This window comes from Lytechinus variegatus, chromosome 13, assembly GCF_018143015.1.
Source record: "Lytechinus variegatus isolate NC3 chromosome 13, Lvar_3.0, whole genome shotgun sequence".
NCBI lineage: Eukaryota > Metazoa > Echinodermata > Echinoidea > Temnopleuroida > Toxopneustidae > Lytechinus > Lytechinus variegatus.
The window spans coordinates 23,382,499-23,405,999 of record NC_054752.1 but is presented as its reverse complement, the minus strand read 5'-3'; the positions used below and the strand labels follow the sequence as shown (position 1 = coordinate 23,405,999).

The 23,501-nt window shown below is 38.2% G+C and overlaps 1 protein-coding gene across 1 annotated transcript in view; it reads right to left on the bottom strand.

Moving 5' to 3' along the window:
* LOC121426066 (integrin alpha-V-like) overlaps positions 1-23,501 on the bottom strand; it is a 60,013-nt gene that overhangs the window by 3,006 nt on the left and 33,506 nt on the right. Inside the window, exons 7-27 of the mRNA XM_041622210.1 lie at positions 22,927-23,010; positions 22,247-22,335; positions 20,560-20,769; positions 19,154-19,256; positions 18,432-18,532; positions 17,851-17,941; positions 17,367-17,412; positions 16,459-16,563; positions 13,017-13,072; positions 12,459-12,610; positions 11,590-11,718; positions 11,146-11,210; positions 7,573-7,720; positions 6,604-6,687; positions 6,053-6,132; positions 5,609-5,692; positions 4,400-4,505; positions 3,323-3,493; positions 2,746-3,027; positions 1,597-1,698; positions 750-881 (exon numbers count right to left, since the gene is read on the bottom strand). Coding sequence (XP_041478144.1) covers positions 750-881; positions 1,597-1,698; positions 2,746-3,027; positions 3,323-3,493; positions 4,400-4,505; positions 5,609-5,692; positions 6,053-6,132; positions 6,604-6,687; positions 7,573-7,720; positions 11,146-11,210; positions 11,590-11,718; positions 12,459-12,610; positions 13,017-13,072; positions 16,459-16,563; positions 17,367-17,412; positions 17,851-17,941; positions 18,432-18,532; positions 19,154-19,256; positions 20,560-20,769; positions 22,247-22,335; positions 22,927-23,010 — 2,420 coding nt within the window. The remainder of the gene's footprint in view (positions 1-749; positions 882-1,596; positions 1,699-2,745; positions 3,028-3,322; positions 3,494-4,399; positions 4,506-5,608; positions 5,693-6,052; positions 6,133-6,603; positions 6,688-7,572; positions 7,721-11,145; positions 11,211-11,589; positions 11,719-12,458; positions 12,611-13,016; positions 13,073-16,458; positions 16,564-17,366; positions 17,413-17,850; positions 17,942-18,431; positions 18,533-19,153; positions 19,257-20,559; positions 20,770-22,246; positions 22,336-22,926; positions 23,011-23,501) is intronic.

Genomic DNA, 23,501 nt, shown 5'->3' with positions numbered 1-23,501 from the left:
TTATCCACTTAAATTTTTCCAAATATTGCATCTCTACCTACACTGACCATATAACCATAATGTCACAATTGTCATCATTATCACCATCGTCGTTATCATCATCATCCTCATCATCATCACCATCATCGGCAGCACCCTCATCATCACCATCATCGTCATCATCAGCATCATCATTATCGTCAATTCGTCATCATCATTGTCATCATCGTCACCACATCATCTTCGTCACTACCATCATCACCATCATTGTAATAACCATTGTGGCCACAACCGAATCTCATCGTCATCATCATTGTTTATCTCCATATTTGAGTTTCATCGTTTTTTCCTTTTTTCCATTCCTGCGTCTAATCAATGTTCTGAATTATGTACCTTCCCTTTTACTAAATAGTCAACGCAAACATGATTTTGTTTAGTCTACCTCTTCATCCTTCTTTGTTCCTCCACCTGTTTCTAATCGTTTTTCCTCTTCTTCGTAGTCTTCCTTCCTCATCTTCGTTTTCCTCGTTTTCCTCGTTGCCCTTTTCTTTTTATTTATTCCCCTCCTCATCAAACATCCTCATACTTCTCCTTTCTTCCTTTCTCACTTCTTCTTCCTCCTATCAGATACCCCTCCCTCAAATCCATTCTCTTCTTCGCCGACCATCCCTGCCAATAATTCTTCATACGAAAAACAAACACATATATAGGACCCACACAAGCACCCAACGCCTTTCTCGATAAAAAAATGACTATCGTTGATTGCTTACCTTCCACAAGATTAATATGAGCAAGATCAGGATGAAACAACCCCCTAATATTGAGGCGAGATATACCCAGAGTGGGACTTTCTGAGGCTCAATCTCTGGTATAATAAATTGAGGTACAATTTTCGTTGAAACCTGAATGATGAGAACATAAAAATGAAGGGAAATGAGGATCTGGACGGAGTTCGATGCATATGCCATAAACATAAGCATGTGACAAGGTGCTTCTATGCCCTTATAAAGTCGTGACTACAATTTTTTCTGAAACGTCTTTTGAAAGCCGTAGAACATTTGCCTCTCTTACTGCCCTCTCTTTTGGCACAGATAAGTTAGATATGCATTATTAACGACCATTCCCTCGGTTTATTTTACGAGAATTAGTTATGACACGGGGCAGAATTATTCCAAATCAAACAGACTTCTCTTGATAGTATTTTCGATCTAATACACACAATATTCTTGGTATTTATTTTAAGAAACCTTAGACAATGCAGTAAAATATTGAACAATGTAATCAGTTGCTGCGGCGAAATTAATTTTTTCGTATCTGTTTATCTATATGTCTGTACGCATGGTTAGAGGAAAAATTACATTTTCGCAAGGTTATTAAAGATGACAGTCCAGCGTACAATTGGTAACTTATGGTCGCCACCGGATACTTTTCGATATACCCATAAAGGGCACAGCTGGGACGTCTGAAGAACCAACTGAAGTTTTGTTTATTAACTCTAAACATACAATAGTTTCACACAAAGTCCTTTTAAAAATATGAAATGAGGCACTCGAGGACTAAATTATACACACGTGTTAATTAATCCTCATTGACTAAAAATAGACCACATGCCCTCACCTTATTCGATGATATTTCTATAGAATCAGTAAACTGTGTTTCGTACGGCACATCCAACACTCTGGCATTAGCTTCGACAAAGACCGTTAACTCCAGAGAATTCTACGGAAAAATAGCAAACAAAACGACAACCATTAGTGATACAGCTTTTCTAGTTTTTCAAAATGAATTCAGCATTTAAATGACTCATTTATATCCATGCATAGTTATAAAGAGAGATCATTATCATTCGGGTTTACAGTATACAAACTCTGTCCTCACAAAGCAAGAAACGTCCTCCTCATCTCCTATGACATGTATGATATATATTTTGTTTTATATATATTCTCCCTCGCTACCACGTTGCAAGAAGGCAAGAACTAGAATTTTTCATAATGGAATTAATTGTGCAATATTTGCAACATTAATTTCACTCGTTTTTTCGTAGTCTGATCGATTTCATCTTGTCAACGGTTTCGAAAAACAAATATGTTATCTTGCTCTATAAAATAAGTAGTCATAATCCTTGCCATTTGAATTGGGTGGATTGTAAAAGCAACATACAAACAGATAATTTAACTCCTATCCATCTGTCCATTTAATATATAAAAAAATAACATGCAGGGACGATTGGATTAGGAGCTAGATAATCTCACAGGGACGACTCATATTGTATTGGTTGGCAATGCAATTATTCTGCTATTCCTATCAATTGTGGTGTACCACATGACAGCCAGCCCGGTCCTCTTCTCTTCATCACCCACAGGCAACCATCGAAGCAAATCGTGTATCAATCATATTACATATCAATTAATACGTTATGCAATATATGTGAGTTTGGAACCGCGACGGCTAATGCCACACCCCGATCCTAATAAAATAATGACAAGGAATACCGATGGATCAAACCATTTGGAGGTAGTACCTGACTGTTTCTGTGTCACATTGTACTTTAATATCCTGGGCCACTCTGAGTGTAACTGTAAGTGGCGTACTAATTTTGTTAACTTGATCATGTCCTGCACAACTTTCTAGTAGTTATTTTCAGATATCGTAATATCTCTATCGCATATTGCAATGTGCTTTATTTATGGCAACCGCAGGAAGGAGATCTCAAAATCATATGCTCCCCCACCAAACACATAAATGATTTGCACGTAGCCCTCTTACCATTGTTAAGGTATTGGTCCACACCCGCGACCGCAATGTCACTACGATATTGTTCCTTGCCGCGTTGCTGCCTGCGCCAAGCGAATCGACGGCACACGTGATGGCGTAGCAGAATCGAGTTTGTGATCCACTGCATTCGATGTCCTGGACCTTCAACGGTGACTCGGTGGTCGACATCGGAATGTCCGTGGTTCCGACCGGAGGAGCTTCAGTGCCTGTTGCTCGTCGTCGTCTCCGTCTGCTGCTGACGACGTCAGGGGTGACGGTACTATTGTCGTCCGACTTTAGGAAATACATAAAAATGTAATATTCGCAGTCACATATATATTATAATTATCCTAATAACAAAAATAAAAAAGAATGATGATGATGAAAAGAATATATTCAAATAATAGGCACAATTATAATAATAATAATGATAATAAAGATTTTATTACTACTACTACTACTACTACTACTACTACTACTACTGCTGCTGCTGCTGCTACAACTAGGCCTACTACTACTCCTGCTGCTACTACTACGAATTAAAAACATGTTCGGCACCTAAAATCAATTCACGAAACGGAATACTCACCGCGAGTTCCTCGGGGTTCAATGGCCCATCTATCGTACATTCGTCCCCTGTGTCCATGGTGGCACTCAGAAGATAAAGAAGATAGTTTTTATTCTGGCGACTGTTGTACCACATTGGCCAAAGGATGGTGATCTCTGTCTGAGCTACTGAACTAGGACCATTGTTGTAGAGCTGGTTTGGTTAAAGAAAACGACAACACATGAATCGCACGTGAAAGTATCGCATCTTGTCCGTCTCCTTTTCACAATAGCTAAATTCTGACAATGTTTTTAAAATGTCAATATTCACGGAACTTTTCATTGCCAAGAGAGTAGTTGACAAGAAGAAAATATAATTGTCGGCATACGTGTATGATATTATCTACACGTCTTTACGCAACCTTGGATTTTTTTAATGTGGGTATGGCTCGCGAAAATCTACAACAAACTCTTTTCCCAGTTACCTGTTGCTACAGATATTGGAACCCAAGCAATGTGGAAGATAGCTGACAATTCCCATTATTGTAGTAAATGAAATATCTGAGAACAAATTGGTTTATGGTCATGTACCTACCAGATATCGTTTTGCGTCTGGTCACGAAATAAATGAATAAAAGATTCCATGTCGAAAGAGTGTACAGTTTTGTTTTCATATCAATTCGGCTCGATATGCCATCAGGATATCTGATGATAAATAGCAATTAGCAGATACATGGAGGTTTTGAACAGTTACTGTTACTTTGAAATCTTCCACTCTCATTAGGGGAGTTTAGGGGGTTTTCGCAGTGGCGACGGGGGCAGATTCTAGGAAAATCTATTGTCAAGAATCCTTCATGACAAGGCAGTCTTTGTCGAAAATGAGTGAATCAAAACAGTAATTTCGACCTGGACTGTTTTGGACTAGACGATATATGTGCATTTTTTCCCTTCAGCTCAGAATATTGGACGATCAGCTCTCCTGGTTCATCAATTCCGACAAAGACCTCTGACGGGCATTTTCAAGAGATTTTCAACGTTGTAGAATCCGTCCCAGTCGCGAGGGCAAAAACTCTCTTTTATCAAATCATGGAGGAATAGGCCTATATTCGAGTCATCTTACCGAAAATACATGGGTGATTTCGGGTCCAACATGCTTCTGCAGTTTGATTGGTCTGGTCAATAGGTACTCTTCTTCATCATATATTATTGTCTCGGGTATTACGTTCCTGTAGATGACAAACCATTAGAGAAGGAAGTGATTATAGCCCACGGGATCGGGAGGGAGTAGGATGGGCAAGGCCCCAACGCGAATGTCATGCACTTACATGCTGTGAATCGTCCCTCATTTCAAGCTTCTTACTTTTATGAGGAAATTGATCACACTTTACGATCTATGTATTTACTCATGCGACCCCCCTTAATGAATAAGTTGACAGTCAACTGAAAGTACACCTTATAGCTGGATCCGATTATTAGTTTTCAATGTTTAAGTCGCTGACAAGGACTATCTAGGATTCTTGAGGTTTTGAAAATCAGTACTGATAGGAAAATTATACCTTAGTGATGGCACATAGGATATGTGATCTGCTTGTCCCTTAGTGAGTTATAAACAAAGGCAACTTATCAAATTAGACTTAACTGTATAACCAACTCCCAAAATCGGAAACGTACTTGTACCGACTTGGGATTATTCTATTCATTAATATGTGATGGTCCAGGCTGGAGATATTTATATATCAATAAAGAGAGTAAAATTCACAATGCAAAATGCTGAAAATTTTATAAAAATTGGATAACAAATAACGAAGTTATTGAATTTTCAAGATTTACAATATTCCGGTGAAACACTTGTAGCCATGTCTTTATGAATATTCATTACGTGGGCTGATGATGTCATATCCCCCACTTGTTCTTTTGTATTTTATTATGTGAAGTTAGATTTATTCAAAAAAATTTCTACCAAGAACTAAACAATTGGATTGACAACTGAACAAGTGCATTAGTTATTTACTACCGCAACTTATTTCATCATAATGGAGACACGACATAATACATGTATGAAAAAGTGTAACATTTATGATTTCATGTAATAACATGAGAAAAAGGAAAGTGGGTATGTGACATCATCAGCCCACCTAATGAATATTCATTGCGATGTGCATATAACTATTTTCACAGAATATTGATAAACTTTTGAATCAAATAACTTCGTTTTTTGTTATCTGATTTTGATGATATTTTCATTATTTTTCTCAGTGAATTGTACTCTATTTATTTAGATAGATCTTTAAAGGAATCTCTTCCCGTCACAAGATGGGCAGTTACGTACCCATGGAATGATAGTTCTGCTTTGATTTCCAACGGTACTGATATGTTGAATTCATTATCAGATGTCATTTGTTCAGACTCTACGCTGTTGGGATGAATAAAAAAATGAAACAAAGAAAATGCTAATGATTATATCAATGACAGAAAAAAACATTGCGTCGAAACTCAAAGCTGTAAAAATGATATATTTCATTGACGATAGTCAGTTGCAAATTAAAATGGACTGTGGAAGAGTCTGGAGCTTGAAAAGAGAAGAATGATAAGACGAGAGCGAGAGAGAGAGATGGATAGATAGAAAAGAACGGAGGGGGGGGGGTCATCGGCCTTCACTTTGAATTCCATACCACTCAAAGTATACTTCTGCATCCGAGACAATCAAACAACGAATTGAAAACAATGGTAAGCGAGAATAAGTCAAAATTCATTTTCTACTTCAATTCCATACCTGCCAACCCTGAATGTAAAGTCTAAGTTATCTCCATTTCCGGGTAGATTCTCACTGCTGAATTGCAACTGTAGAATAACCTGGAGATAAGCAAAAAAAAAAAGGGAAATTATTGACAAGTTCAGCCGTTTTCTAAATCAAAGTTAACCTTATGTATATTTCAAATTGTAGACAAATAAATCCTATATACAGAGATTTTTCATACTTGTAAATGGCTTTTTATCCACTAAACTGTTGAACATATTATATGATTTAATTGGTAGGAATTCCTGCTTATTAATTCATTTAATTATCTTTGATTTTCTGAAGAATCATTGGCTTAAATGTTTGATACATGAAATCATTCACCAAACCTTATTCATTTCTTATGATTCGTTGATTGTTTGGTTGATATTTTGTGTTAAATATTTCGATACCTTTCGGAATTCGGATAATTGGACACAAACAACTGAGGCATATATCGAATGCAGCATGGTTGCATATACAAAACACAATGATGTCGTGGTTGTGCTAAGTCCCTATATATTTTTTTTAAAATGGGAGCTTCATACCGTAGTCCCTGCGGATAATGGATTCCCAACATCACAGCTTATCTCAGATGATTGGACGTTGTTACTACAGGTCAAGATGTTGTCCTATGAAAACAAAATAAATATTGATGAGTAGTATTTCATGTCTTATATGCAAATATTGTAAAGTGTAGTGCCACAAAACAGCTACAGTACTGGGGGGGGGGGGCATTCTCCCCCCTCCGATGAAATTTTGATGACAGCTTTTGGGGGGCTTGTCAGATTTAAAATGCTTCTGTAAAAGCACCTATTTATTCAGGTAATCTATGTTCACCACTGGAACATGTCCATTTAGACATATTAGCATTTTCAAGAAAGTATAGTGGAATTATTTATCCGAAGTTGGTTTTGCACTATTTTTCCCCGAGGGGAGAAGCCCCGAGTCAAATATAGTACTTTTGTCAGTCCAACCCACTATACTCTCGAATGAAACGCCTGATATATTTGTTTTATACCCTACTTTTGATAATTCATGATCAAAATCTATGCGCTGAGCTTGCGAAGTCCGTTTACTTGCCTTGAATTACCTACTTTTCTCCGAGCCACCGCGCTCAGCGGAACGCAGATGAGTGCCTGCGCCGACGCATCGCGGGACTTGCCCGGGAGAAAGAGCTCGCTGGCCGGTGCGCCCGAGAGTTTAGCTAAATATCCAGTTTTCTGAATTAGTGACGTCAGAATATTGGTAAAGCGAAAAATATTTCGAGGTCTGACGTCACGCAACATCATAGTTGAAATATATTCAGTCACATGATGCTATTTGAACCGATCACTATACAGGATTCAATCTATGTAGGATATAGAATTTAATATTTAATTGTCATTCTATCATGGAATTCCTTCATTTATTATTATTTTTTGTAAGGCGAAGGGGGATTTAACTTGCAACTAAATGGGTTATGTGTTAATGTGGTAAAACGGTAGAAACGATATTCTTTCAAATTAAGAACTTACCGTTTGTACACGAGTGAAGCCAGTATATTGTAGTTCAGGTGGGACCTCTACGGTGAGTGTTGAAAGATATGCATCTTCTCCATTGTTTGCTATTGTGACGTCAATCGCCATAGATTCACTTGCTCCGACGATCAAACGATCTGTTCCGCTTTAAGTGTAAACGTGGACACAATGATAAAATGTATGTTATTGAACAAACACACCAAACATGCCAAATGTTTAATGAAATGAGAGAAAGGATATTGGACTAACATGCTATTCATTAAATGCAATAAGTACCGAATCATGTCAATTGAAATTTTATCTTTATTCACTTGTTTAAGGCCGATTCGTAGATAATAGTCCATAAATGTAATGGTAAAGACTTGGGGGAGGGGGCGACATAGGGATAAGTATTATTTTAATTTTCATGTTGTCTTCGTTGTCTGAACCTGTTTTAGTCTCAGTTCAAACATATTGTAAATAGAACCTCGTAATATGTATATGGTATTCCTTTTCACATCAATAATCTTTTTTTCATTAATGAAATTCGTAGGTTGGTGGCTCTTATTTCTAAAATTTATATTCTTTGCTTATCTCATTTTTCTTGCTATATTGCTTTTATGAACCAGTAATATCAAATCTATCGATGTTGAAAAATTTGTTGACAGAATTTCTAAACTATCTCTTCTTGAAAACTGCTCTTGCTCTGATATTTCCGTCTCTGTAGAACACTACAATACAATTCTAAGAACTGTTCTTGATGAACATGCTCCTGTAAAACAGCGACATGTAACAGTTCGCCCCAATACACAGTGGTACTCTCAAGACATTGCCAACAAAAAACTTCAGCGCAGGAAATTTGAGCGCAAATGGCTAAAATCAGGTCTAGAGTCTGATCATAAGAAATATCAGAAACAACGTCAGGTAGTACAGGCGAGTGTTCGTGTTGCCAAAACATCTTATAACTCTATGCTGGTTGAAAAATGCACAAATACGAGACAGCTCTTTAGAGTTGCCAATTCTCTGCTAAACAGAGGTAAACAAAATCCTCTTCCTACTCTTCCAGATCTTCCAGAACGCTTTAATAAATTTTTCGTAGAAAAAGTCCAGAAGGTACGATCAAGTCTCACCAGTGTTGGAGAATTTGATATCCCACTGATTACTAACAAAACCTTGGATACACTTTCTCCTACTACTCCTGATGAAATTGCATCCATTATCATGAATTCACCTTCAAAATCCAGTGAGCTTGATCCTATACCAACACTGCTTCTGAAAAAAAATGCCTCCCTGCAATCTTACCCTCAATTATATCTATTATAAACTCAAGTCTTTATTTAGGGACAGTTCCTGATAGCATGAAGGTTGCAGCAGTGCGCCCTACCATTAAGAAGTTAAATTCAAAGAGTGACTGTCTCCAAAATTATAGACCCATTTCAAACTTATCTTTCCAAGGTCGCTGAACGAGTGGCGCCTTCTCACGTCTTCGTGCATATCTTCTTGAAAATAGTTTAATTGACAACTACCAGTCTGCCTACCGCCCAAACCATAGTGTAGAAACATTACTTACTAATCTTGTAGATAACATCCTATCGGAAATGGACAGAGGTAATATAACTTTTCTCGTGCTGCTTGATATGTCAAGTGCATTTGACACCATTGATCACTCTATACCAGAGATGCCAAGTTCAAAAAAATGTTATGCGTGAGATTTTCATGACTCGGCGTCTCTGCGCGCGCGCGGCAGTACTCGCACTCGTACGTTGCCAAAAGGCGCACGCGCATGAGATATCTGCTTCATCATGCATGATATCGACCCATACTACAAAACCATGCGATGCAGTCATATAATCTAGTGAATAATGCTACTTTTTCTCTATTTTTCTGTCGGGTCCCAATGGGTGAGAAAAATGGGTACCATGCGTGAGATCGTGAGACGGACCCTGAATGCGTGAGTCTCACGCACAATGCGTGAGACTTGGTAGCTCTGCTATACTAATAAAAAGACTACACTCTCTTGGAGTAACAGGCATGGCACTAAAGTGGTTTTCTTCATACATTGATCAAAGAACCCAATATGTGTCTGTCAATAATTCACAATCAGATAGAACTCTCCTTTCGTATGGTGTGCCACAAGGGTCTGTAGGTGGCCCATTAATGTTCTCTGTTTACCTTCAGCCTATCAGTGCAATTACTAAAAAACATAATATTAAGTATCATTGCTATGCTGATGACATTCAGCTATTCATTTCTGTACATCCTTCCCCTGATGCGATTGCCAGTGCTTTGAGAGTCTTAGATGCCTGCATCCATGACATGAAGTGCTGGATGGATTCAAATAGTCTTAAACTTAATGAAAATAAAAGTGAATTCATTGTTTTTGGTTCGAAAAAGTCTATTGTGAAAATTAACCATGATCGCTTGCTTGTACATATTGACGATAAAGTTATTAGACCAGTTTCTAAGGTACGTAACCTAGGTGTGGTATTTGATACCAATATGTCTTTTGTTGAACATGTATCTAGCACATCAAAGTCTGTTAGATATCAATTGCGGAACCTAGGGTTTATTCGAAAATTCTTAAACAAACAAGCATGTGAACAATTAATTCATGCTTTAATCACATCTCGGCTTGATTTTTGTAATTCTCTTTTCTATGGACTCACAAAACAACAACTTAATAGACTGCAATCTCTTCAAAATTCAAGTGCCAGACTCCTCACCTTTACACCGAGAATGGCTCCAATCACACCAGTTTTACATTCTCTACATTGGCTTCCTGTCCACAAACGAGTTCAGTTTAAACTTTTATTATTTGTATATCGAGCCCTCAATGGATTGTCACCGCAATATATCCAGGATTCCCTTAGGCCATACAATCCTATCCGCACTTTACGATCTACAGATTGTAAACTGCTTCAAACTCCCCGTACCTATCATTCCTGGGGAGACCATGCTTTCTCGAATGCAGCAGCCAGGTTATGGAATATGCTTCCTCTCTCACTTCGCTCCATCAAGACATATACTACTTTCAAAGATCACCTTAAGACATACCTATTTCAATTGTAATTGATTTCAAATGTATATTGTATTTTGTTGTATTCCATTTATGATTAAAAGAAAGATAATTCATCCCTTCCCGTTCGCTGGCTGTTCATGTGGGACCCGGTGTCCTCAGATTGCTAGAGCTCCTGTGAGTTATGTACTGACTGGGTTTACCCCTTAAATTGTCAGTGAACGGGGCAGCTAGAGGGCACTGGGTTCCACATGATGATTGGCTGATGGATGGGTTGGGGTGAATGAACCAGATGTGAAATTATTATTATTATTATTCTTACATCGTACTTGTTAATTGTTCTTGTGTAGTATTTATATAAATTTCCATAAAATATAATTTATACATTGTAAAAGAGAACTGTTGCTCGGCTAGCGCCATGAGCGTCTGCTGACGGTGTGTGCGCTTTACAAATATACACTATTATTATTATTATTATTATTACTAAATTTGATGGTACTTTCATTTAATTTTTAAAAAAATAAACGATTTTTTTGTATTTGATAGCAGCTCAAGTTAAGTGTTGATATACTTACGTCGTTGCCCGAACACTTAAATTTGGTACACACGTTTGATTCATGCAATCTCGTTCAATAGGTACCTGTATGGGAATAAAAGAAATAAGAAAGATGGTGACATTGTACTGTGAATTGTCACTTTATCAATTCTCTGTGGAATTTTTGCTTATTTCGGCAGAAAGTTATCCAACATAACTTGCGTCTTGGGTGGAATTTTAGAAATAATTATTATGTTTGCTTGTATAGTGCTTTGAACTTACTTCAGGGGGCCGTTTGATAAAAAAAGTTAAAGCTTTGTCATTATTGCAGCTTCCAGGACTATGAAAGTCATTGCCTATTCAACTCATTAGTAGTTGCCATAATGGCAGAGGTACCATCGTAATCCTTTATAAAATAGGCTCCAGAAGTTTTAAGCTCTCTACAACAATGCATTATTATGATCCAGGCTTTTGATCAACTTACTGAAATCGCATTCGAATCATCACTCGCCAAGTCGCGAATTGGCAGGATTTCACCAGGAGAGGGTGTAGTTTCAGTAAGCCCGAATGCAACAGATGCCGGGATAGGGGACAGTTTATCCACAATTGAAGGCTGTAAGAAAAGTAATTTAAAAAAAAATCAGTTCCGTTTTAATTTTTTCAATTTTTGTTGTTTCGATTACAGTGCATACTTTTGACTCGAAATAATTTCTACGATTCCTGCGGTTTCATATACTACATAAAATCAAGGCAATTAAAAAATGAAGAGTTACAAATGGCGATTCTGACATTTTATACATTCTTTAAGAGGTATGGAATCATATAACGCATCTGTTCTCAATTGTTTCTCCTTTTTCATTTTATGGTCACACCCATTCTTTTTTTTAGTAAATACTCCTACATTGGATGAACTTATCGTGCATCCTTGAATAGGCAACTGGGCAATCGGCGCCTTATAATAATATAATAATAATGGAGTTCGAATAGCACATATCACAGTATGTCATAACGTCCCTATGCTCTTCCAAAGGACTTATTATTTCCCTGGCTTTAGCCCCGCAGCCTTTTACAGCGCGGTGACATTTCAAGGAATAAATTCCTGCCAGGTGCCCATTCACCTCACCTGAGTTGAGTGTATCACAGTGTGGGTGAATTTATCGAAGGAAATTACGCCATGGCTGGGATTCGTCAGAAGTCAGAAGACTAATCCACTGGGCCACAACGCTCCACATAAGTGCTCGTAAATGCTATCAACAGATGCAAAACATGCGTCTTATGAGCAGAGTATGGGTGGATAAGATATATTTTGTGCGCTTCAAAGTTATCACTTCATGTAAAATCCTCGCTTCATACCTTGACGTATGCAGTGAAATTGTTGCAGTATTCTTCGTTGGCTGTCAATGTGACTGTTCGGCTCAAAGTTGATGGGTCACTTCCTCCCAGGTCAAAGTTCGCCCTTCTCGTTGTCTGCCGATTGTAGTCAAGTGATATTGTATAATCGAAATCTTGGAGAGAGAAAAACAACACTGAAACGTAAGCCTCGCCCCTAAGATGACATGTGTCCTGATCATGTTTGAAAAGTGTATGAAATCATTCTACAAAGGGTTCTGTGGCCTTACCAGTTTACCAGGTTGGACCAACAACTATATAAAACTAGAGGTGTTTCACAAAAACGTAAATGTGGGTTAGATATACAGGGTCTAAATTCGCAGTTGCGTGTTTTATAAAGTTCTTTGTTCTGTTGACGGCATAATCGTAAAGAAAACTGTTGAAACAAGATTTAAAGACGAAGAGATATATGTGAATAGTGAAATTAAGATTGGACAATTTAGTACGTTTTAAAATAAAACTGATTATCAATATTGTACAATATATTAAGCACCAAATGAATAACGCAAATATTACGCTTACCAATGTTTGCAGGTGCGTTCGTTCCGGAATATCTAATGCAAACTTTGACATCAAAGCTGTAAAAGCATACAGATATTTAAAAAAAGATAGAAAGAAGGTCAATATATGATTTATAATATAATCTAAAATTGTAACATTATGATGCCAACTAGTATGTGGGAAGAAAAAGGCCTGTGAAATTTGGATTTTTGTCTGCCATCGTTGCCAAAATAAAATAAACTAAAGAAAACGCTTACATTTTGGATTTCTACTTCAGCTGGATAGGGGAAAATGACTTGATTTCCGATTTATTCACTATTTTAGCAAACGAAAAGCCACGCGTATTATGAATTCCATCATCCATTGGTTCTATAATTAAAACATTGCATTAGCACAACTAAAATTCATAAGGATTTGTTCATTATTGGTACCAAATAGAAAGCTATATAAATTGTGAATTTCACCACTATTCTGAAAAGCCGCAAAACTTCTAATAATTTCGACAGCGTTCTGGACAGAAGGAGAATCCGGAAAGATTTTGTTATTTCTATACAGTACCAACATAAATCCGCAAAGATCAATAATTTCGTCGCCCATTGAAACTATACCTAATGCTACTTAACAAGCAACACAGATTATTGCTTTCGTCATCCATTGCTACTCAAAAAACGAAACCAGATTCTTGACTTTGTCACCCATTTCTACTAAAAGCGACACAGATTGAGGATTTTGTCATCCATTGTTACTCATAAAAAGTTCAGATTCCAGATTTCGTCACCCAATGCTACGTGAAGAAGCGAAGCAGATTCCAGATTTCGTCACCCGTTGCTTCTAAATAAGCGAACCAGAATCCGGATTTCGTCACCCATTGCTTCTAAAATGTGCGAACCAGATTCCGAATTTCGTCTCCCATTGCTTCTAAAGATATACGAACCAGATTCCGGATTTCGTCACCCATTGCTTCTAAAATAAGCGAACCAGATTCCGGATTTCGTCACCCATTGCTTCTAAAATAAGCGAACCAGATCCCGGATTTCGTCACCCATTGCTTCTAAAATAAGCGAACCAGATTCCGGATTTCGTCACCCATTGCTTCTAAAGACCAGAATCAGTTCCCGGATTTCGTCACCCGTTGCTTCTAAAATAAGCGAACCAGATTCTAGATTTCGTCACTCATTGCTACTAAAAGGAGCGAACCAGAATGCGGATTTCGTCATCCATTGCTACAAAAAAAAATCCAGATTTCGTCACACATTGCTTCTAAATAAAGCGAACCAGATTCCGGATTTCGTCACCCATTGCTTCTAAAATAAGCGAACCAGATTCTGGATTTCGTCACCCATTGCTTCTAAAAAAGCGAACCAGATTCCAGATTTCTTCACCTATTGATTCTAAAAGAAGCGAACCAGATTCCGAATTTCGTCACCCATTGCTACTAAAAGAAGCGAACCAGATCCCGGATTTCGTCACCCATTGCTTCTAAAAAAAGCCATCCAGATTCCGTATTTCGTCATCCATTGCTACTAAAAGAAGCGAACCAGATTTTGGATTTCGTCAACCATTGCTTCTAAAAGAAGCGACCAAGATTCCAGATTTCGTCACGTATTGCTTCTAAAATAAGCGAACCAGATTCCTGATTTCGTCACCCATTGTTTCTAAAAGAAGCAATCCAGATTCCGGGTTTCGTCACCCATTGCTTCTAAAATAAGCGAACCAGATTCCTGATTTCGTCACCCATTGCTTCTAAAAGAAGCGAACCAGATTCTGGATTTTGTCAACCATTGCTTCTAAAAGAAGCGAACCAGATTCTGGATTTCGTCACCCATTGCTTCTAAAATGTGCGAACCAGATTCCGAATTTCGTCTCCCATTGCTTCTAAAGATATAAGAACCAGATTCCGGATTTCGTCACCCATTGCTTCTAAAATAAGCGAACCAGATTCCGGATTTCGTCACCCATTGCTTCTAAAATAAGCGAACCAGATCCCGGATTTCGTCACCCATTGCTTCTAAAATAAGCGAACCAGATTCCGGATTTCGTCACCCATTGCTTCTAAAAGAAGCGAACCAGTTCCCGGATTTCGTCACCCGTTGCTTCTAAAATAAGCGAACCAGATTCTAGATTTCGTCACTCATTGCTACTAAAAGGAGCGAACCAGAATGCGGATTTCGTCATCCATTGCTACAAAAAAAAAAAACCCAGAATCCAGATTTCGTCACACATTGCTTCTAAATAAAGCGAACCAGATTCCGGATTTCGTCACCCATTGCTTCTAAAATAAGCGAACCAGATTCTGGATTTCGTCACCCATTGCTTCTAAAAAAGCGAACCAGATTCCAGATTTCTTCACCTATTGATTCTAAAAGAAGCGAACCAGATTCCGAATTTCGTCACCCATTGCTACTAAAAGAAGCGAACCAGATCCCGGATTTCGTCACCCATTGCTTCTAAAAAAAGCCATCCAGATTCCGTATTTCGTCATCCATTGCTACTAAAAGAAGCGAACCAGATTTTGGATTTCGTCAACCATTGCTTCTAAAAGAAGCGACCAAGATTCCAGATTTCGTCACCCATTGCTTCTAAAATAAGCGAACCAGATTCCTGATTTCGTCACCCATTGTTTCTAAAAGAAGCAATCCAGATTCCGGGTTTCGTCACCCATTGCTTCTAAAATAAGCGAACCAGATTCCTGATTTCGTCACCCATTGCTTCTAAAAGAAGCGAACCAGATTCTGGATTTTGTCAACCATTGCTTCTAAAAGAAGCGAACCAGATTCTAGATTTCGTCACCCATTGCTTCTAAAAGAAGCGAACCAGTTTCTGGATTTTGTCACCCATTGCTTCTAAAATAAGCAAACCAGATTCCAGATGTTGTCACCCATTGCTTCTAAAAGAAGCGAACCAGATTCTAGATTTCGTCACCCATTGCTTCTAAAAGAAGCGAACCAGTTTCTGGATTTTGTCACCCATTGCTTCTAAAATAAGCAAACCAGATTCCAGATGTTGTCACCCATTGCTTCTAAAAGAAGCAAACCAGATTCCAGGTTTCGTCACCCATTGCTTCTAAAAGAAGCGAACCAGTTTCCAGATTTCGTCATCCAGTGAAGGGATGGTGGGAATGTCAGTTGTGAGAGACAGAGAGAGGGGGGGGGTTAACAGACATGCTTCAATAAGATATGATTATTTACATCCGGAACTGACATACAACTTGATGCTAGAGGACCAATCTGTAAGACGTGACCAGGGCTCGAACCCCGACCCTCGGAATAAATCTGTAACTTCCCCCAAGTAGCTTGGATTACAGGTGCACGCCACCACACCCAGTCTTCGGATATGGATTCAAACCTAGCACGCTTACTTCCTAATAGAGAGGAAAGAATAATCCCCCATAGGCAATCACATCAGATTTGCTGTTAATGTAGGCAGACTTTCATGGCAACATAGGGACAACCCCATTACTTACCTTGTCACTGCTGTTCCGTCGGGCAGGGTGTGGCTTTTAACTTTCAGATCAAGTGATCCTGGGGTCGAGACTAGTGATCCTGTCACGTGAACGATTGGTCTAGATCTGGACGGAATACGAGATAAAATATATCTATGCTCATGACTGAATGAAATGTCTTTTATGTTAGTATTAAGACTCTCATGGACCTAGTGAACCGCTTTTCCGTCTCATCTTTAAAAAAAATCTCCCAAAAATCAAGATATATTTACGAAATGCAAGTTGCCAATAATATGACAATGAAATTACATGTAAGTTTAAAATACATATGGAAATTACTGTAAATGAACGCCAAAGCAGTAGTTTTGCAGAAAAAAATATGCAATTTTATATCTGAATAGGGATTTCACTATTTTTGCCAATACGCCATTAAAACCGATTATCTTTCAAGTTACTACAAAGTTATCCTATTTTTCGTTCTTTGTTGTTTTGTTTGCCCCCCCCCCCCATTCACCTATGCGCCTGGAGCATCTCTTATAAGATTGATATTGCGCCTAATAAATTGCATTTATTATTAACATCATTTATCTTTATATTACTGCATACTGCACTAATATGTTCAGTCCTTGTCGTTGTTTTATTTCAAACATAATGGAACTCGGAATGCAAGTGTTCAGAAGAGAGGGATGTGACAGAAGTTTCTAGCTTATGCTAACAATATACTAAAAATATTCCTTCAGGTGCAAGCCTAACACATATGCCAAACATTGCAGCATAACAATGCCGACTGTATGAGTTAAACCATGCAATGACACATGAAAAGCGAGTAGTTTTCCTCACCGTATTAAAAAAATAACTGTCTATGTGTGGATGCGGATGTGCGTGTGTGTATGAAGGTATGAGAGAGAGAAAAGAAAAATCGTGCTTACCTAACAAGTACTACTGTTGCTGACTTGTAGGCCCCAATAACCAAATCTATGATTTGACGAAAAGGGAAAAGGGTGTTAAGGAACTGAAAATTGAGGTATTCCAAAACACCTTTTATGATTTTAATGTCAATTATTTAGCTCGAAAGTAACACATAGCAACATGATATAAAGAACTAATAACAACACTAGAAAGGAAAGTACACACTTACAGACTATTGAAATATTCTGTCATAGGCCACGTGGTAGCATTACATGTAAAGGAAGATTGTTGATTTCGCTCTATATGTATATAATGTATTCTGATTTTACTTTAATTTTTTTTTACATACATTGAACTGCTATGATGTTGAGTTATTTGTTTAACTGAAGGGCGCCTTTGGAAAGCAGTTTGCATAACTGAACAGGCCTATCCTGCAGTATAAAGTAAATAAAACCAATAAATAAATGATGGGATGGTATTTTAAATTGATTAATATCGACATACCTGGATATCTGTTATTATCCATGTCCATTCCTGCCGATAGCGATGATCCAAAAGATTGCAGACTTAATCCGAAGTCAGACGGTTCAAGGGACTGGAAAGTTAATAACCACATCGCCAGAATTATCGAACAATATATACAAAAACATTCTATAGTATTAAACACGTGAGCATGTTGATAATAGCACCAGTTGTTATCAAAGAGATACAAGAGCAGTGCATATACAATTTATCTTTTCGCAAAAGGGGGAGCTCATGATTATCAATACCCATTCATCATGTTTATAGTGGCCAAAAGAAGTAGGCGTTATATTACTCTTTTGATAATCTGGACAGGGAACGTTCCCTTTTGATTTTGGAGGATTGTATGTCGTTATATTAAGACATGTTTTCTTTGTTCACAGAAAGCATACATCATTATCAACATTTTTCTCTTGTATCTTGTAAACAAAACCCTGATTTTTTTGCAATACCCCCCCTCCCCCGGTTAGTGCCCTGATAAAAAAAAAGTTTACATAAAACTCTCGTAGTTGTTTGGAAACGATACTCAAACTCTAAATTGGTATCATGTGAGGGTAACTTACTTGTGCGAAAATAGTTGAAAGACCAAGGCGACCTTTGCTGTGGTATATGTAGACTATTCCTTCACCCGATTGACCTCCGGTAGGGGCGCTCACAGCTAAATCTGAAAGAAGAACATGCGCATGCTGAATTGCTCAATATCAAAACAGAGTTTAAAGCAGAAATATAAAAACCATATATTGTTTAATGCATTGGTTGTAGTGAAATAACTCAATACACAAACGCAGCAATATACCAACCAGAATGCCGTCTCTTTCTCAAAGGGCAAAGGGAATGATTTCAACTCGTGGCTTGTACTAAAAGATTTAAAACCTACAATTAACAAAATACAATTACAATTTTAATGAAGAAAAAGGAACTGTAATAATTATGACCCCCCCCCCCAAACTGAACATTTCCCGCTTTGCCAACAAACCAGACATTAAAGGGGGAAGGTAATCCCTTCAAACGGTTTATTGTAAAAAATAGCATAATGAAATAATTGTAAAATATTGGCAATGGTTTTGGGAAAATCCATCACGAAATACAAAATATATTTGACTTTTAATAGTTTGATTTGTCACGTCATATGCCAGCAGTAAATCGTATACGGGGGGGGGGGTCATTTTCTCAGGTTTTTATTGAAACTTCAGTATATCAATACACAAATGATTTCACACCCGCTCCTAAAAAGAAAATAAGAAGTAAGTCATAGCATTATTCTATGAATATCGGATGATATTACCATTATATCCATCTTGGTTGACATCGTTGAGGGCAGCCATGCTGTATCCAAATCGAGAACTCACTTTGTAACCCTGGATAGTCGTCCCTTCGGAGAAACCAGCCTGGATAGGGGTATAACGGCAATAGGAGATTTGAGACGAAAAAGACCAGAAAATGACACCAATCCCCTGACATTTGTAATCTTTATTTATATTTCAGTTGTTTCTTTGACTCTTAAGGAACAATTACTCAGCGTAACTTTGGACAAAGTAGTAACGAATTTTTTTAGAATCATCACAAAACCTGATGGAAAAGTGAAAATTCATCCTCCTCCTACTCCTTCTTCCCGACGTAAATCATATATTTCATATACCGAACAATCAGTAAAGTGCACATCAAAATGTGAAATCAAAAGTTGAAGAGTTTCAAGTTATAATGCACAGGCGTAGTGCACGATTCTTCTATTAAAGAAATATTTATATTTTCGCTCTCTTAATTCGCTTTCCTTTCCTATTTTTTGTTAAATGTTAGACCGCATTCAATCCTTTTCCCTCGAATATTAGGTATCCTGTCAAAAGTCCGAGCAGCATCTTTCACGCAGGATTGATTGCCTCACGCAGCTTGTGGCCTTCCATTTCCATTATCCCTCATCATAGACAAACCCTTGGGGAGTATTATGAAAGCTGGTATGAAAAGATGCGCATTGCTTCTTTCTAGCGAAATTCCTGCTAAAAGCAGCGGCGCAGACAAGGTAACTTACATCCAGACTTTTCGCATTTCCTTAGAGGAATCTCTCAACAATGTCCCAATTCTATTTAAAAATGCTGCAAGTCAAATCACATTGGAGAGCTGAGAGACTTTTGTCGAAAGTTGATTGACCGGGACAGCATCAGAATCTCTTGACTCTGGACAACGACATATTTGCAATTGTCAGTGGCGTACCTAGGATTTTCCACGGGGGGGGGGGCAAACACGTCCGCCCAAAAATTTGACAAGCAAAAAAAAGTCTTCAATCATGAATAAAAGATATCGTACAAAAAAAGGGGTCTTCAAGCTCGTCAGGGGGGGGCAATAAAGGTCTTCACGCTCGTCAGGGGGCAAAAAAGATCTTTCAAGCTCGTTGGGGAGGGGGGGGGGCAGGGATACGTCCTTTGCATGGGTTGTGGCTCGTCGGGTGGGGGGGGCAGACTGCTGCCCCCGTAGGTACGATAGTGGCAGTTGTTCTTCCGCGGCAAATCTTCGCACGATCTGCTGTCCCAGCCCACCAACTTTCGACAAAAGCCTCTCAGTTCTCCATTGTGATCTTAATTCCATTTTCAAAGGAATCTATGCGTTTTAGAGAATTACCGTGTCATAAAAGCGAAAAGTCCCTATTCCAACTACAGTGAGAAACGTACGTGATAATATATAAATCAACATGCTTACATTTCCATCGTTGTAGAATATCCTCACTCGGCCGATATCCCATCCATTGGTGGTCTTTTCCTCGTCGATGAAGAACGGCGCACTGACGACGAGGTCCACCAAGCCGTCATCATTGAAATCGGAGACGACCAGGGTATGACCGAAGTAGGCACCGACCTGGCTTCCTGTAATGTTCAAGTAGGCGTTCATTGACGAGTCGAAGATGGATACCTATAAGTAAAAGTTGAAAAACCCGTTATTTTTTGTTAACCTTAAATGTTTTTGTTTTAAATTCTGAAAATTTATCTTATTTCTCTGTTTGGGAGAACACAGTGTCTCAGAGTTTATTCCACAGTTCGCCACACAGTGTGTTCACCGTGTGTTCAGTGTGCCCACATTGTGTTCACTCATTCTATACGAAGAAATTGTGACGATATATTCTTGTTCTCAGTTACATCTCTTTGTGTGGCAAAATATGGTTGACAATGTTTGGATTATTTTCTCTTTTTCTTTTTGACAAATGCTTATTTTTTTACACTGTCAGTTTCCATTACACCTTTTCATTATATAACTTGGCTCTTAACTAAATTTTATCCTTTAAATTATTTTTTCTCTATTAAAAATAGAGTTTGAAAAATAAAAGTTTTCTTGCCATATTACTTTCCACCAAGTTTTTGAGCGCTCTGGTCAATACAAAAATAATTCTATGTTACTAATGAAAATTGAATTGCAACTGTATGGAAATTCATAATTTTGGTCCCAAAAGTGATATTTTATTGATTTTTTAAAGTGTGTGCTCAATACAGCATTGGCATGCCATAGTCCTACCTGTAGATTCTCCACAGGCAGGGTTAGCAGTGAACAAGTGATTGTGTATGTAAATTATGTGAAGAACTGAAATCACCTTAACATTGTTAAATCCGAATGGTGTTTAATGAAGCTCTACGTAAGTTTCGACTGACTTCGATAATATAACGACGGTGTAACCTTTCTTACGCGCTAAACCATCGTCAATGACCATTTTTGTGTATACCATTTATTGTACAAGCAAGGTTCACCAGTCGCTCTTAAATAAAGAGCAGCGTAACGAAACACCCACCTGAGCAATTTAACAATGTGAAACGCATCTTCATATCGTCTGTTTTTTTAACACATTGTGATCACACACAGGGTATAGATGTACATAACATGAAATCATCTTCACACTGTAACATTTGAGCACTTTAACAGTATGAATCATATCCTCACAAGCAGTGGCGTACCTAGGATTCTTCAAAGGGGGGGGGGGGGCAAAATCGTACGCCAAAAATTTGACAAGCAAAAAAAAGGTCTTCAACCACAGATAAAGGATTTCGTATCAGAAAAAAATTGACAACCAAAAAAAAGGTCCTAAACCGGATATAAAGGACATATCACCGCAGAAAAAAAATAACGAGCAAAAAAAGGTCTTTAACTTCTCGTCAAGGGGGGGGGGGCAGGGATAGGTACCTTCAATGGGTTGCGACTCGTCAGGGGAGGCAGTCTGCCCCCTGCCCCCCGTAGGTACGCTAGTGCTCACAAGTCATAGTTCACACTATGTGCAGTGTGGAAGGATGTGAGAGTGTTTTGGAAGTATATGATTCGTTATCTTTATCTTCACACTACGAAAGTATGAAGTTCTAAAAAAGACAGACTGATTTATTTGACAAAATAAAACCAAAATAGTTACCATCCCGAAAGCGCCTCTTGCACGAGGTATTCCAACAGCATACTCGGGTCTAGGATCGCCTTTGAAATCTCCGAAAGCTACTGCATATCCTGATTAGAGAAGATTATGGTAAATCAAATTGATGAGAGGGAGTTGATATTTACAATACACAGTGGAGTAATCTGTCTCTTTTGATTTTACATCCGCAGTCAAGAAGGATCCCATCCCAAATCGCAAAGTCCCTTATTTTCCCTTAATAGCAAAGATGTATAGGGATCAGGGGCTGATCCATGATTTTCCACGGGGTGGGGGCACGTTTGTGTAAGAAAAAAATGAAAAGCAAAAAAAAAAGTTTTCACGAACAAATCAAAGCAATTTTATTCCAGAAAAAAAAAACTGACATGCAGAAATGTAATGTCCTCACTTGTTGCATGGCTTATTTCACAAAAACATTCTTGCGCCTCTCAAATAGTGACTGCACTTTTAAAGCTGATTTTCAGCACTTGAGTTGCTAAAACAATAGAAAGTATAGTCTTCTTTAGAACCAGAAAAGCTGAAAATCAGCATCCCAAAGACAGTCTCTTTACAATATCCTTAAGTGCTGGATGAAAAACTTTACTTCGTAGAATGCACATTGAATTTGTATACGAACCCCCTTGTTCCACGGCAGAACAACGCGACGCAACAAAAAAAGAACAAACCTCGGTAGCTGTCGTCGAAAAACGTAGGTCCTTCATTCGTGCGCCTCTCCCCTTGAAGATCTGTATTTGCCACCCATATTTGTCCTTGATGGAAAGAAGTGGAGAGAATCTTTAAAAAATCTGAATAAGCATGAGATGAATTAGAATGCAAGAATTTTCATGATATAAATCAAAATTCATCCTTATCCCTCCCTCCCCTCTCCATACCCTAGCCCCCCCCCCCTCCTCTCATACACACACCCACACTTCTCTCTTTCGTTTCTTTGCTTTTTTGTTATTTCCTTCATATTCACAAGATTTCAGTTCCTCTATTTTCCTCGAATTGTTTGTTTAATTGACTCTATCACGCGTAGTTAAAAATTGATTCATCGATTAATACACATTGTTAAATCCTCTTGATTCTTTTTTACCCCTCTCCTGTCTCTCCGTCCTCCGTTTCTCTACTAGTCTGCAGGCACAGACCCTGATTGAAACTTTGATCAGCAAGTGTGTCTCCACGCAAAGACTAGCACGTACAAAACTTGTTGAGAGGGCCTTCCGTACACAAGTCATGAGTAGGCTGCACATTCAGACCC